Below are 16,808 nucleotides of genomic sequence, written 5' to 3' on the forward strand. Positions count from 1 at the left end.
CGGAATGTCTATTATGCAGCGACTCCTGTCAGTTAATCACCAAGATAAGGGAAAATCAGCGCCGAGAACCTGTCTGGAAGTGACTTCTTGATATCTTGAATGATTTCCTCTAATTACATGAAATGAAAGTGATTCATTTTTCTCTCTTTCTCCGTTTGCAGGTTGGAGAGAGTGCATTGGTGTAAAGGCACAGTTTAGGAATCATGATGGCCTTGTGAGGAAATTGTTGGAAGACACCAGAGAGCCACATTATAGAGGATACTTCACTGGTAACGATGGACCTTTGGAAACATCATATTTGGATAAATACTATCCATTAAGGAAGCATTTGCCTGTCCAAGAGGTTTTTACGTCCGCCAACGATGCAATAAAATCACCAGCGTTTATTTATTTGTCTGTCTGTCTGTCTGCCAGCAGGATTACATCAAAACTGCTACACAGATTTTGACGAAATTTGCACCACAGATAGATATTAGGGCATGGAAGACTCCATCAAAATTTGGAGGTGATCCAGACCCGGATTCTGGATCAAGATTTCCCTTTATATAGGCTTTGAAGGATTACTTCAAAACTACTTCACAGATTCTTACCAAATTTAGACCATAGATAGATATTAGGGCATGGAAGACTCCATCAAAATTTGGAGGTGAGCCAGACCCGGATTCTGGATCAAGATTTCCCTTTATATAGGCTTTGAAGTTTGGAGGTGAGCCAGACCCGGATTCTGGATCAAGATTTCCCTTTATATAGGCTTTGAAGGATTACTTCAAAACTACCTCACGGATTCTTACCAAATTTAGACCATAGATAGATATTAGGGCATGGAAGACTCCACTGAATTTTGGAGGTGATCCACATTGGTGGATGTCAGAAATCTCTGATTGATCTTGTTATAATTATACAACTACAGTGTGTAGGATTTGAGGGTGTTTGTGAGCAGAAAGGGAATGTAGCATTCATAGCATTTGTTCATTAGTGTATAATTATAAACTTACAATATGATTATTACATATACATAAGAACAGGCTGCTTCATGTAGGCTGCCAGATTGATAAGTACAGTAGCCCAAATGGAACATACTTTCAGTGGTTGTTCGTCTATACACTGTCTACTGGTTGCCAGTGCAGTGCAACAAGTTTGAGAACCCCCTTTTTTTAATGGAGGATCATACATACTGCTTATCACAAGAGAAGGAAAGGGAACATGCATCTCCATCCCCAAAGAAGCAAAAATGTGAAGGGAAACAAAATCGTGACCAGAAATGGCAATCTGCAACCTCACCATGAGATGGTACTAAAACCCACACAGTGTAGCTTTAATTTTAAGTATACATTTATCTGTACAACACCATCATATTTTCTTACTGTTAAATGTCTCAATGAAAGCATTGAGACATTTAAAGCAAAACTCTGTTTTCATTCTTTTATTTTGTAATTCTGCTATTACAATTAAGGATGACAGGTGAACTGGAGCCTGTCCCAGCTGTCATTGGGTGAGAGGCAGGGTACACCCTGGACAGGCTGCCAGTCTATCACAGGGCTACATGTAGACAGACAAGCAGATTCACACACTCACTCACACCTACAGTCAATTTAAAGATTACAGTGCACCAAACATGCTTATCTTTGGAAGTGGGAGGAAGCCGGAGCACCCAGAGTGAACCCACACAAACACGAGGAAAACAAGCAAACCAGCTCATATCAAAGGCAGGACGTTGGCGTATGGGAAAGTGAGTGCATGCACTGGATTCTTTACAGGATGATGGGGATCCTGTGGGCTGGATGGATTCCAGCTGGTCTGGCCCTATTAATGAAAAATAGCAAAATGCACAAGAATGCAATAAAGATAAGGATGCCTACAATATGGATTACAGTGCAGGTTCACATTGTCATATCTTAGTAAAGTTTGGAAAACTTTGCATTTGATTTAATTTAATTAATCACTGACAAACTGCATACTCAGTGAGCTTGATTAATGATAATAGTAAAAAATAAAAAATCTACTGCACTAATGCTGGAATTGGACCAATTAATTTTCCCCTCACTGAAAACGGTACGTGTTTAGTTTTTGATGAGGTAAAAATGTAAAATAATAAATCTGTTGCTAATAACATTTTTATGATACAGCCTCACTGCTCTTTTCTTACGTAATGTGTCCCTAGGTTATGTTTTGTCCCATCATCCATTTTCTGCAGGAATATAATCAAATTAATGATGTAAGATGCACTCTGATTTGGGTTACATTGTGGCTTATATGCGTTTTATTTATTTAGTTTTTAAATCTCAGATTTTACAGATTCTACAATATACTAGCCAAAACTACAAATGAATAATAAGTTCAATTTATTGATACAGTTTTAAAATGTAGCATATGTCACCTCAAGGTGTTATACATAGGTAAGATCTAGAGTAGACCATGACCAAGTGGTCAGACAAACCCTCTTGGCAGGGGTCTTTCTTTCAATGATAGGAAGAAAACTCAAGCAGACAAGACTCAGTGGGGTGGCATCTGCTTTGCCCATATGAAAAGACACAATATATATATATATATATATATATATATATATATATAGATATATATAGATATATATAGATATATATATATATATATATATATAGATATATATATATATGGACTACATGAGACAGGGTAGTTGAAATGGAAACAAAATGGTTTAGATTAGAGCTGTGGCTCCCAACCTTTTTTAGCCCCTCTATTTATATTTACAAAAGGCTAAACATGCCCCCCACCACCACCAACCCACCCCGTGCAAGCAGGCATGCACACACACTGCAAAAGAACAAAATAATTCATTTCAATATTTTTCTTTAACGCACACAGAACTTTCATTACAGAAGAAGAAAGATCTTTATTGTCATTGTACATATCGGTGGACAATGGACAAGAAAATTGTCTTCACATATCGGTAGATGTTTCCAACTACTTTTCGATTAGATAACCATGAGTTCATCCCCCACCTCTTCACAACCCTTAATTCTTTCAATACCAATGCTCAGTAGAGTGCCCAAGTTGGATCCAGAAAGTCACGTTTGTTTACAACCCAGCAACAGACACACACACACACACACACATAAAACAATCCCACGATGGAGTCCATGTGTCTTGGTAGTTGTCCAGTGCCACTACACCTAGGGTTGTAGGAAGGTTCTCGTGGAAACATGCAGAATCCAACACATCCAGTTTGGGACATCTGCACCATTCAGTTTCCCCAGCCATGGTCATTCCATCCCACCCAGGTAGGACCTCAGAGAACAAAACAAAATTATGAATGGCCAATACACCTTAGCATCAATTTAACACTTAATTAAAAATAAACATGCTAACATAGTACATTTGATTTTTTTTTGCAAGAACCTAAGTGTGCTCACTTTTCAGCTACTGAAAACAACCTTGGTCCGACTGTTTATTCCTACTTTACACCATTTTATAGCAACAGCAGGAATGGTGTGTATAGTCTTTGTTCACAACAAAGAAAAGAGTTTCACCACCTTTGCCAAGTCAAATATCACAGGTACATGCACGCTAAATGTACTTTAGCACATAAAGTGATTCTCATGCCTTGTGATCCTTCTTTCCTTTACTCCACAGAGAGCTCTAAACCGCTGAGTCCCAGCAAGCATCTGTCTGTGTCTCGAGGCATCAAACAACTGTTCCACTCTGCCACTAAGTTTGTTCGTCTCCTACAGAGGTAGCGCTCCATCTGTCTTACCTATCCCACTGTACTTTGAGGATACGAGATTTAACAAAATAGAATCATTGCAATTACAGCAGTCTCAATTACAAACTAGATGCCAAAACTTGTATCTGTTCCTGTTACTGAAAAAAAAACAAAACAAAGTTGTCACAGCGGCATCAAGATTAAAGAAGAGTTTTAGTTTGAACTGGACAATTCTGGCTCAAATTACTGGACTTTGTGTTGCAAGTGATGGGTGTTTCTCACCAGACTTTGTGGTCTCAGAGGACTACAATCACTACAGAAGCTAAAAGTGGACAAACTAGGCAGCTCCTTAGTAGAAACTAGTGTAGGTTTTCTAACGGTAACCACTGTATTGCTCTGAAATACAAAGAAATGTGCTGTAGGTTACTCAAACTGAGGTGTGAAGAAAAAAGTTTTTGAATGTACAGGAAAAGGCTTTTAAACGCACAGTACACACAAGCATCATCTGCTTAATTACCAGCACTCCAGTGGTGTAGAACGGTATTGTAATTGGTCATGTCTGTCGGTGTACAAATTAAATAACTCAGAAATGGGCGTGCAGATTTTCAAAAAACCTGGTACAAATATTCCTTGGGTGGGTCTCTTCAAATGATTAACTTTTCAAACAGATCAGATCAAGGTTCAGGTCTGGGCTGTCAAAAATATAGTCCAAAAACACATTTTCCAGGATATATCCACAACCAGTGGAGATGCAAGCCTAAGTGTACACCACTCAGCTAACCATTTGTGTTTACGTGAGATGTAAGTGACGTCACAATGAGATTACTGAAATTCATGAAATTACTTCACAATTGTGTGTACCTCCACAACCATTATGGCTAGATTAACAATGTCTGCCTGGAGTAAATTATTTTTTATTCATTTAAAATCACATTAATCTTTTTAGGGGTGTATACTTGGCGACTGTGTTTTATCACAAGGATAACATCCTGGTGACAGCTGAAGATCAACTCCCATTGGTGGAGATCCAGTGCTGTTCGACCTCCATCGCTCACAACTTCCTGTGGTTTGCTAAGGTTAGACCACTGAACTGTGTTACATGTATTTATGTAAAGTCAACTGATTTGATTAGTCCAACTGTTGGCGCTGTGTAAATGCAGTTGGAATACAGTAAGTGTAGCCTCAGAATTGTCCTTTTTGTTTACAATATTAATTCTACAAATTAACTAGTTGAGGTTTTTGCATTGTTTACGCGAGTTGTAAATTTAAAATAAATTTCTTTTCTTTGTGGTAGCTGTCATGTGCCTGGCAGCAAGTGCCCTGGCTCCAGCAGGCCCTCGCCTCTGCTCATTCGTCTTCATCATCCCTCCTCCAGAACAGGCAGAACATTTTAAAAGCTATTTCCCAGCTGCAGGTAGGGATTTAAGCAGATAAAAGACGCAGTAAACATGGTTTAATTAGGAGTCCAAACCCCGAAGGGGTGAAGACCCCTATTGAAATTGTAAGAATTTATTATTATTCTTTTTCTCCCATAAAAGTGTCTGGGGGTCAGAAACTGCAAGGGTTAGAAAAACCAAATTCAGCAAGAATGTCCAATATCACCACTGCTACTCAGATTAAAAAAAAAAAAATCACCATAATTGTCAACATGGTGGCGCTATAATAGCCACTTTTACAACCCCTGGCAATAATTATGGAATCACCGGCCTCGGAGGATGTTCATTCAGTTGTTTAATTTTGTAGAAAAAATGCAGATCACAGACATGACACAAAACTAAAGTCATTTCAAATGGCAACTTTCTGGCTGTAAGAAACACTATAAGAAATCAAGAAAAAAAGTTGTGGCAGTCAGTAACGGTCACTTTTTTAGACCAAGCAGAGGAAAAAAATATGGACTTACTCAATTCTGAGGAATAAATTATGGAATCACCCTGTAAATTTTCATCCCCAAAACTAACACCTGCATCAAATCAGATCTGCTCGTTAGTCTGCATCTAAAAAGGAGTGATCACACCTTGGAGAGCTGTTGCACCAAGTGGACTGACATGAATCATGGCTCCAACACGAGATGTCAATTGAAACAAAGGAGAGGATTATCAAACTCTTAAAAGAGGGTAAATCATCACGCAATGTTGCAAAAGATGTTGGTTGTTCACAGTCAGCTGTGTCTAAACTCTGGACCAAATACAAACAACATGGGAAGGTTGTTAAAGACAAACACTGTTACCGTTAACCGTTACTGACTGCCACAATTTTTTTCCCTGATTTCTTACAGTGTTTCTTAAAGCCAGAAAGTTGCCATTTGAAATGACTTTAGTTTTGTGTCATGTCTGTGATCTGCATTTTTTTCTACAAAATTAAACAACAGAATGAACATCCTCCGAGGCCGGTGATTCCATAATTTTTGCCAGGGGTTGTATGTTTTGCCTAATAACTTCTGAACCATGAGTTGTACAATCACACTTTTTTGTTGGATTCCTTGGGGTCTTCTGCATCTGTCTGGATAGGCCATGTCCATTTGCGCCTAGATAGTTTTTCCGCCATTTTGAATTGTTTGCAAATCTGTTTTTTTTCGCTACTCCTACAATTTGCGTTCAATCTACATATGGCACATACAATGTTTGGACCGAGCCGCACAAAACCTATGACATGGCTTTTTCATCTTTCTTTCCGTTCTGTTGTTATTGTCTCCCAAAGTTGAGTGAGTGGGTGTGGCCTAATTCACTAAATGTGGTCTAGCTCATGAAGAAATTACTCTTTTGAAGTCAAACTTGGGGGTCATGATCAGGATGGCATTCTACAAAGACCTGATGGGACTTTTTGTAGAATGCCATCTATCCTGATAGGAGTTTTTGCAGAATGCCTACTATTCGGTACTTCAGCATTTCCCATAATTCCCTTGGCGGCCCCCTACGCTTCCTAGAATGTACCGCGGTGCCAGCAGAGTTCTGCCATCTCACAGCGCATGTAAACAATGGCAAAGTGAGGATGTGGATGTCATTGATTTAGCGAGTTCATGGGTGATTGTTATGATGATATGTTCTCCCAAGTTCAGAGGGTTATCTAGAGGAGGTGTAGCACCTGTGATGGACTTCTTCTGAGCCCAGATATTGTCTATTGTCCATACTTCACGAGATGTGTTTACACTGTGAGTGGTGAGCTTCTGACACCAGAACTCTGCTAAAACTGGCCTCTTGTATGAGTCACAGGCCGTGAGACAGTGCGAGATTCACAGCTGCGAAACACCAAATGACTGGCACCCAGTAATTAAATTGTTTTAGGGTACACAGACAGGTCATCTGAGTTCAGGGGACAGGGGGAGAACTGCAACAGCCTTTACTTGCGCGGGTAGAAATGCACGAACAGGACCCTGGTTTTGGACCCCGACAATCGTCGCTTGTGGCTATATTTGTTATTTTAATTGCATCTTTACATATCTCTGCTTCCACCTACTCTCTCCTCCCACAGCCACCTCACATCCCTGTCTCTGCTGTAGCAACTGTATTTCACTGTGTTTATCCTTAATATCCACATATTTAGTCAACCTCATTTTTTCAGTCCTTTGTCTCTACTTTCTTCTACATTTTTTAGTCTTCACTGGATACAGTGGACCTGGGCCAAGTGTATTATGAGCCACTGAAAGACAGACAAGGAAACATACTGCTGGTGACTTTGAAGGAGTTCTCAAACCCTCCCAGGTCAGAAAACTTCATAACTTTGCTAAACTGTATGGGGAAATTTACTCTCCAGCAAGGGACACATGGGGTTTTAGGCTCTGCCTTCTGTTTAAATGCTTGTGGTAATCATATTCATGATTTTCACAAAATTTAGTTTAAAATTGGATCTGAGTGTTTCGGTTTATAATTGTCCTGCATCAAGATGAATATCCTGCTTTCAGTGACTTACTAGAGTGTATCTGTGTGCAGCAAAAGCAGCAAAGAGTCAGTTACTTATTTCTGCAGTGAGATGAATGTCTCTGTCCTTGGCCTTTGAGATTAACAGAAGAGCTTATAGAGAAGTGTTTCCCAATCCTAGGCCTCAGGATCCAACATACTACATTTCCATTTGTCCTTAGAGTAGATCAGCTCAGGTAGTTGTTGCTTAGGGTACTATCTCATTGGCTGCGACAGCCTGATTTTGCGCGATGTTCGCTAGGTGGCCCTCTTCCTTCACCTCACTCGCAGGGCATCACCAGTATTGCACCTTGATTTTGATCTGTTCAAAGTTGGCAAGGTGACAAGGCTCCTCTGAGTATGCTCCCAGAACCATCGCTTGTGTCATGCGACCCACTGAATGTACTGGCTGGGACTCCCAACATGAGAGAACTGTGGGGGGAGCACACGCACAAGCTGCTGGAAAGCATGCTAAAATAGCAGAGATGATCGGAGAGGAACAGCTGCTTCTGGAAGACCTGCTGCTAGCCAGGCCACAGTTGCAGTGGACCTCAGGACTCCTGTCCGAGCTTTCTGGAATTCTTTTCTTTTTTCTCTTTTCTTTTTTTTGATTGAGTAGCACAATTCTGCAGGAGCAGAGCACACAGCACTATGTCGTTTTTAATCTTTTATCTGGCGTGCTGTTTCTTTCTCTCTCTCTGTCCCCCCCTTTCTCTCTCTCTCTCTCTCTCTCTGAGGACGTTCAGTGGGAGTTCTTTGATGTTCCCGCTGTGGGGACGATGCACGGTCAGGGAGGAAATATGGCATCATGCTTTCATTAAATGGCACTCCTTTCAAAGCCAGCTCCCACAGCACCACATCTTTAAGATGGGAAAATCTTTCTCCTAAATGCCGTAATGTGGAAATGTAATGTCCTTTGTCCATCAAAGCCAAAATGCAGGAGGACAGAGCAGGAGGACATCTCAGATTTGCTGTGGGGATCCCAAATGAAAAAACAAGGGAACAGCTGAAGGGACTTACAGTGTTATTGCCAAATAAATCAAATCAAATCAAAGGACGCACACCCCTGAAGCGCTGCAGTGCATGGGTGAGTGCTGCACACGGATCTCAGTGCCAAGAACAAAGGGATCATATAAGCAGTGATTGTAGACTTGTCATACATCACATTGACAAAGTGAGGAACCTTGGGTTGATTTTTAATCCCACGTTGTCCTTTGAACTACACATTAGAGATATTACGAAGACTGCTTTCTTCCACCTGCAAAATATAGTGAAGATTCGTCCCATCCTGTCTATGGCTGATGCAGAGACCCTGATTCATGGATTTGTCTCTTCTAGACTGGACTACTGCAATGTTCTATTTTCTGGTCTACCACAGTCCAGCAATTAGGGATCTCCAATTGGTTCAAAATGCTGCTGCCAGACTCTTGATGGGAATCAGAAAGTTGGCATCTCTTCACTGGCTTCTTGTCTCTGTGAGGTCATATTTTAATGTTCTGCTATTAACATATAAAATTATTCATGGCGTGCACCTCCATATTTAGCTGACTTAATTAAACCCTATGTACCTGCCCAGCCTCTGCTTTCTCAGGGCGCAGGACTACTTTGTGTCCCCAGAGTGAATAAAAATCTGCGGGTCACAGAGCCTTCTCTCATCGTGCACCTGTTTTATGGAATGATCTCCCTATCGAGATAAAATGGTCTGATTCTGTAGAGACATTCATGTCGAGACTTAAGATGCATTTATTCTCCCTTTCGTATGGCTAACATACTGGCATAGATGGAACTATGCTTCTTATCCGTTTAAATTCATTTATTAGTAATGAAACAGGTCTTAGCCTCAACATTATCTAAATTCTGGGTCTGTTAGTGAAGCTTAGGGCTAGATCACCTTAGCATTTTCTCTGCCTTCCTGTCAATTTACTGCTGATGAATTACACCTTAGGTGTAGTTCTTCTGGCTGACTGATTCTGCTCTGTCCGAGGCATGGAATAGCGGGACGGATACTGAAGACAGGGTGCCGGACTGACAGTGAGCTTCTATGCCTGAAACTGGTCTGGCATACTGCAGTCCGCATTTGGAATGGACATTGCTACAGGAACAGGCCCACTGACAGCATGAGGAATGCTGGATGACCCCTGCCTATGGAATAATCGCCTGCGTGGACTTCTCATCAAATACATATTCTTTTTTTATTATGTTGTTGTCATGTTGTTTTGATTTCTTGTTTTCTGTTTCTCCACCGTTGTAAAGCTTTCTAAAAACCTTGGAACTGTTAAAATGGCCTAAGCAATGGGTCACCCCTCTGAGTCTGGTCTGCTTGAGGCTTCTTCCTCAATATCATCAGAGGGAGTTTTTCCTTACCACTGTCACCTGTGTGCTTGCTCTAGGGCTTGGTAAGGTTAGACCTTGCCTGTGTGAAGCACCTTGAGGCAGCTTTATGATTTGGCGCTATATAAAATTAAATAAATTGAAACTGAAAAATTGTATAGGGGAGAGGAGGGACATCATTCTGCAAGTCGTTGAGTGCTCTGTATGTTCCAGCACCCCCACTCTCCACCTCCGTGGAGCTACACTAGACATTATTATTATTTTTATTTATTTTTTATTAATTAATATTTATTTTTATTTTATTTTGCCCTGACTGGGAACAGTGGGACGAATTTCCACAATCTATAATAGCAGGATAATAAGATCTGAACACTTTGTGTGCAAGTATGTCATCGTTTCAGCTGTGAGTGGCCACTTCAGTGACATTCATTCTTTCATTCATTCATCTTCTACCGCTTAGTCCAATTAAGGGTCGCGGGGGGCTGGAGCCTATCCCAGCAGTCATAGGGCGCGAGGCAGGGTACACCCAGGACAGGACGCCAGTCTGTCGCAGGGCCACAAATAGACAAACACAGACACACCCACACACACCTAAGGACAATGTAAAGCCTAACCCGCATGTCTTTGGATGTGGGAGAAAACCAGAGCACCCGGAGGAAAACCCACGCAAACATGGGGAGAACATGCAAACTCCACACAGAAAGGCCACGGGAATTGAACCCACAACCTTCTCGCTGTGAGGTAACAGTGCTAACCACTAAGCCACCGTGCTGCCCCACTTCAGTGACATACCAACTGCAAAACTGTTTTGCATTGTTTTGCTCTGCTCGTTTGCGTGTTTGGTTGCTAATTTACATCTCCAACTGCTCTCCAACAGTTGCATCCAGGGAGATACTACCCCTAGCTGACCACAGTCTTTGATATATATTGGCTATGTAGTGTGTTTCTCTGTGCATGATCCAGCATGTAAGTGACTGAGTGTTGAGGACCCCAGAGGCTGGCGAAGGCCAAGGGGATGCCCATATTTCATCTGGTTAAGGCAGACAGATGGTTACTTTTGAAAGGTGGGGATGGACTGGGTGTCTATCTGGGTGTTTACTGTTAAGGACCTGAGGCAGTTCCATGGTGTGCTGGAAGCAGTGAAGTACTGCACCAGTGTATGTTTCCAGACTTGACTTGATATGTTAAATTTCTGGCTGTTAAATTTTATGGTGGGGCTTGATAAAGCTAAGACCAGGCAAGCTCAGTGGGATAGGAGATCGATTACAAATATGTAGGCCTTGTTTTGATTCCCGGTCATGCTGTGTGTATCCTTGGGCAAGACACTTAATTTGCATTGTCCCAGTTCACCCAGCTGTAAATAGGTCCATTCTTGGTTGGGGAAGTAAGCTGTGATGGACTGGCACCCTATCCGGTAGAGTCATTACAGTATGCAAGGGATACGCACCAGCTCCAAGGGGCCTCAGGCCTATATAGGACTACTTCTTCTCATGATAAAGCAGCCACTCATTTTTTAAACAATTGGCTGACATTGGAAGATATTCTCATGAACACCTTAAAATACACAACAAAAACACTACAGTTCCACTACAGTTCTACTTTTTAAAATATCTGCCATCTCTTGGGGGTTGGGTTATTAGAGAAAACCATGATATGCATAGAAAGATGTCTGTCCTTTAATTTTATGGAAATTATGGTAAATATGCACTGGACAACAGCTGTGCCCAAAATTTAAAAGACGTGCATCATACAGAAGTGAAGCTGGGGATAACACACACACACACACAGAGTATTTGGATATGGATGTGAATAAATCAAAGAACTGGCTCATTTTCTCTTCTTTAAGCCCTCCTGATCTTCCGTTGCACTGGATACCCCTGAGCCGCTTAGAAAAGAACCGCAGCAGAATTCCTCTCTTGCCAGAACCCACTGCCATGGACACTCTGTATGAGCAGCTCAAGGTGAGTTTGGACTTGTGAAACAGAGAGTTTAAAGTGCATATATTTTGTAAATGAAATGTCATATGAGCTGACTGTTCAGAATACATAAAGAATTATGAAAATATTGTTGTATTGTGGGGCAGCACGGTGGATTAGTGGTTAGCACTGCTGCCTCACAGCTAGAAGGTCATGGGTTCAATTCCTGCCTGTGGCCTTTCTGTGTGGAGTTTGCATGTTCTCCCCGTGTTTGCGTGGGTTTCCTTTGGTTTCCTCACACATCCAAAGACATGCGGGTTAGGTGGATTGGAATCTTTAAATTGTCCGTAGGTGTGTCTGTGGGTGTGTATGTGTTTGTTTGTGGCTCTGTGACAGACTGGCGTCCTGTCCTGGGTGTACCCTGCCTCACACTCTATGACTACTGGGATAAGCTCCAGCCGCCCACGACCCTTAATTGGACTAAGCGGTTGAAGGTGTGTGTGTGTGTGTGTGTGTGTGTGTGTGTGTGTGTGTGTGTGTGTGTGTGTGTGTGTGTGTGTGTGTGTGTGTGTGTGTGTGTTGTATTGTGTTTTATATTTGGTGCTATGTGCCTTGAGATATTAAGCCATAAACATGGGAAATTTAACCTGATTTCATCTGCTGTTTTGAAACACTCAGATTTGTTAGCCTGCGGGACATGTTGATTTGCATGACATCACCTTAGGGACCTCCCTCCAGAGCCATTTCAGTTGGGGTATTGAAACGGAGGGGAAGAGTGTAATTTTTTTACATTTGGAATTAGGGGTTTTTGGTGAGGCTTCACATTGAATACATCGAAATGGTGAATGTGTGTTGGGGGAGGGTCCAGCAACACCATTTCTGATAGCTATTAGGTGCACAGTTGTCCAAGGATAAAATTTTTGAGGGAAAAGCAGGAGCATTTTCTATGCACCTCCCGGAAAGACTGCAGAAAGGCAGCCTGCACAATGTGAGAAGTGGGCTTCAAAATATGGATCTAAATGAGAATGCTATCCCTTCCACTCATGTGGCCAGCAGAAATCTAACAAAGTGTGTTGAAGTCCTGAAAGCGTGGAACGGGACGTGGTTGTACTGCTGTCACAGAGATGAAATGTCGTCTCTCCCATGATGGGCAAAGCTATGTTGGGAGCTAGTGAGTCTCACAGAGAAAGCAGTACAAGTTTACCTGTGTGTTTGTAAGTGTGACCATGATCAGTTGGACAGACAGAGACAATGGTGGAAGACAATGGAAGAGCTTGTTTGTGATCTTAACAGGAGAGCTGATATGGACATGAGACCAGCTCCCAGCCATTTGCGTTAGTGACGTGGATGTTTACCAAATCATTAAATGTGAACGTACAATTGACAGAACCAAGCGACACAAACGTGACACCATGATCAGATGGTCTTACTGACCATCATGTGGAACTTGTACAATTTGGAAGTCAGGACAGGAGACTTTAGCCTCGTTTCCACCGAACAGTCCAGGTCAGTAATGCACAGTATGGTACAGTTTGGAACGGTTAAGTCTGTAATGTGCAGCCCCAGCTCAGGGGTTAGGGCTTCACTCTTTGCGTGGGTGTTGTGGTTTTTCCTTTCATTAGTTTGTACTTGATCATGTTAGTCTGTTTGGTTGTGTTTATTGCTTTGCTTTGTTTACTATTTAGTTACTGGTTTTATTCTTTATCTTATCATTTAGTTAGTCATTCAGTTATTTATTGCTTTTTCCTTGTTACATTTTCATCACAGATTCATTCTTTGGTTATCATTTATTCTGTAGTTTCTAGGTTTGTTTATTCTCTGTTTATCATCTCATTTGTGTTATCAGTTATGCAGTAGTGTCAGGTTTTGTTTTCTGTTAATTATTAGTCTTTATTTGTTTTGTCATCTGCTTGTATTCTTCAATCATAGTCAGCTCCAGTTCAGTTTGTCTTAGTGTTTGTTTATTGTCCGATTCAGTTCTTATGTAATTTATCTTCTATGTTATCTACTGGTTCGCTTTTTGTTCTCATGTTCATGCTTAGTTCTGGTCTTGTTCATTATGGTATTTTATTCTGTTCTTAGTTGCTCTTCATGCTCTATTCTTAGTCCTCTGTTTCTGTTTGATCTCTGTTCTGTTTGCCCTCACGCCCATCTGTTTTGGTTCACTTCACATCACTGTACCTGCCTCGTATCTTTCACTCACACTCTTGCCACCAGCTCATGTGTCTTTGTCTATTACATCACTCCACTCTGTTTCCCTTCCTTCACTATCTTGCACAGTGTTTAATCTTTGTCCACTAGCCACACCCCCTTTCTAGAATCTTCCCTCCACACATGCACCTTGTTACCTAATCAGTCTGCACATGCACTTTGTTTACACCACCTGTTATTTAAGCCTCCACAGTCTCACAGCTCACCGCCAGATTGTTGTCTCTGTACACTCTCCAGGCCAGTTCGTTGCTCAGTTTTTGCCTATCTGTATTCTGACTCTGCCTTGTTTGTTGACCTTGTTGCAGCTTTGCCTCTGATAGCCTATACACCGTGTTTTTTGACCTGTGCCTGTTTTTGAACTATGTCTCAGCCTCTCGCCATTCTGATACCTTTTCTTCGCTGCTGGACTCCCGTGTACCGACCACCTGCCTGTTTCTCTTATTAAACCTTTTGAACTCTATCAGTCGTGTGAGATTGCATTTGTGTCCACCCAGTTTGTGCCATGCCTGATAGAACAATCTGGCCAAACATGGACACAGCGAGCTCACTTCCTGTCATCACAGCAGCAGACTTAGCTGCCATTAAGGACATTTTTTCAGAAATTGGCTTCTTTTTTGATTGTTTTCGCTCCTGTTTCACACCAAAGAAGACGTTTGATTATCTTGATAGTGCTTGGAACCTTGTTGAAGCCAACACTTGGCTGTATCAATTTTTCCCAGACCTGGAAAGTCTGGATGAGTTATTTGCCGCTGAGAGACTCCCAGCTTGGATCGACCAACCCGAACGACACCTGCCGTCCAGTCTTCTGTTGTCAGACAGCGACTCTGAGTGGGAGGACATTAGCGAGGATGTTGACGAGGACATGTCTTCAGACACTGAAGCACAGGCACTCCAGACCACTGCCACAGTGTTTTTCAAGATTCAGGATTTATATTTTGAATTTTTGGATCATCCTGATCAGTGGCACAGGCAACAGGTGTTCGAGGCAGTAGATCAAATATTGCAGGCGGAGCCTGATATAGTGTCTGCTTATCCAGAATTATTGAACATTAAAACTGTCTTTGAAAGATCAGCTTCCACAGTATATTGAAGATCCAATGGATTTTTTGTTTGAATCGGATCTACGTGAGGCATGCTCAACCCCGCCTCTTTTCATCACCCTCTCAGACGCAGCTGTCTCATTTCATGGTTCGTCAGCATCTGAACCTCGGCTGTCACCTGTAGCAACACCAACTATGCCCAGCCAGCTGCCTATTCCGGCGCCACGATGCATATTCCCACGACCGCCAGCCGGGCCACATCAGTCGGAAGCACAGGCGCATCGGCCGGTTGCAATTCCGACTCCGCCTATGCCTCGTCATACTCCAGTTCCTGCCCCGAGGATGATCTGCACACCTAAAGTACTGCATCAGAATCCCGCTTGCATCCATGCTGCTTAGTCTGAAGCGCGACCTTTGCCCGACTTCTCCATGATGATGATGTCATTGGAGCCATCGGGAAGATCAGCATCACCTTCGCGTTTGGCGGCACCTATGGGGAATTCCTCTGCGTGCCCATCTCCAGACCAAGTGGAGACATCCTCGCAGTCTGAAGCTTCTGTAGAGATCATCATGCCACCACAAAACGCTAAAGCGGATCTCTCTCTGCCTGAGCCTTCAGCCATTGATCGTGCTGCATGCTCGCCACAAGGCGCAGAACAGCTGTTTTCACCAGCGCTTCCCGCCAGCTCATTAGCAGAAGCCTTATCGACCAAACCACCAGTCAGAACTCTAATGACGTTCACCTCACCTCGACCCACAGCTGGGTCCACTCCCGAAGAATCACCCTCCAGTTCGCCTCCACCTACTAAACTGGAGGAAGACTCCATACTACAGTGCTCGATGGCGCGCACGCCGCCGCAAACATCCAGATTGCACTCGTTTCCCGAGTCACCAGCACCTGCTCTGACCACTCGACTGACAGTACCTTTCCTGAAAAGGAATGCTGAAGACACTGCTGGTAGGACCCTTTTGTTAATTCTTTGCTTAGTAATGTTTCAGTACGTAGCTCTCCTCATGTCATGTCTGCCTGGAAATCGGTTTAGTCTCTCCAGTCAATGTACGTTTGAGTTTTCTCAGTTTGTGGTCACTAAGGGGGTGCTAATAATTCCTTTTACTTTGTTTTTCAGTATTATGCTATGTTCACATTTTAGTTTGAAACAGATCCACCTCCCATTTTGTGGGTTGACTCATTTCTCACCTAACTCCTTTTTGAAAACCTTTATTTTTGATTATGTCCTGAATATATTCCACTGTTTTTTTCACAGTTTGCAAGCTTTGCTAAAACAGATGGTTATTCTTTAGTTTTTTTGTTGGTTTGTTCCTTTTTGTCGACTTTCTCCGTCCGTTTCATGAAGTTTTTTGTTTCTTTCAGTCCATTATCATGCACTTCAGCTCCTCTCAGTGCCATGTTACTAAATCATTTTTTGACTCCTTTCGCCGTTCACTTTGTTGGCTTATTTCTTTTTCTCATTTCTTGACAAAGCAAGATTATCCCTCAGCCTGGTTTGCCATTTGTTTGTTTATTTACTCATTGGTCTGTTTCATTATTTGTCTTCAGATTTGGCCTTCTTTTTGGTTCTCACATTTAGTTTATTTAACGTTTCCGTGGGTTAGGTTTCCTGTTAATGTCATCGGTTTTTCCATTCCCCAATGGATTTTGTGGGTGGGTTGGTTTCCCTTGGTGCTGTTTTTCTTACACCGGTTTGGTTAATCACCTTCCCAGTTCCTGTGATGCCGT

The 16,808-nt window shown here is 42.2% G+C and overlaps 1 protein-coding gene across 1 annotated transcript in view; it reads left to right on the forward strand.

The window, feature by feature from the left end:
* The window catches only part of LOC117527315 (ankyrin repeat and fibronectin type-III domain-containing protein 1-like), a 71,530-nt gene that overhangs the window by 37,054 nt on the left and 17,668 nt on the right, over positions 1-16,808 (forward strand). The window contains exons 8-13 of the mRNA XM_034189624.1: positions 162-269; positions 3,610-3,709; positions 4,626-4,755; positions 4,974-5,093; positions 7,271-7,377; positions 11,750-11,864. Of these exons, the coding sequence (XP_034045515.1) occupies positions 162-269; positions 3,610-3,709; positions 4,626-4,755; positions 4,974-5,093; positions 7,271-7,377; positions 11,750-11,864 (680 nt within the window). The remainder of the gene's footprint in view (positions 1-161; positions 270-3,609; positions 3,710-4,625; positions 4,756-4,973; positions 5,094-7,270; positions 7,378-11,749; positions 11,865-16,808) is intronic.

The sequence above is a fragment of the Thalassophryne amazonica genome, chromosome 16, assembly GCF_902500255.1.
Source record: "Thalassophryne amazonica chromosome 16, fThaAma1.1, whole genome shotgun sequence".
Classification (NCBI taxonomy): domain Eukaryota; kingdom Metazoa; phylum Chordata; class Actinopteri; order Batrachoidiformes; family Batrachoididae; genus Thalassophryne; species Thalassophryne amazonica.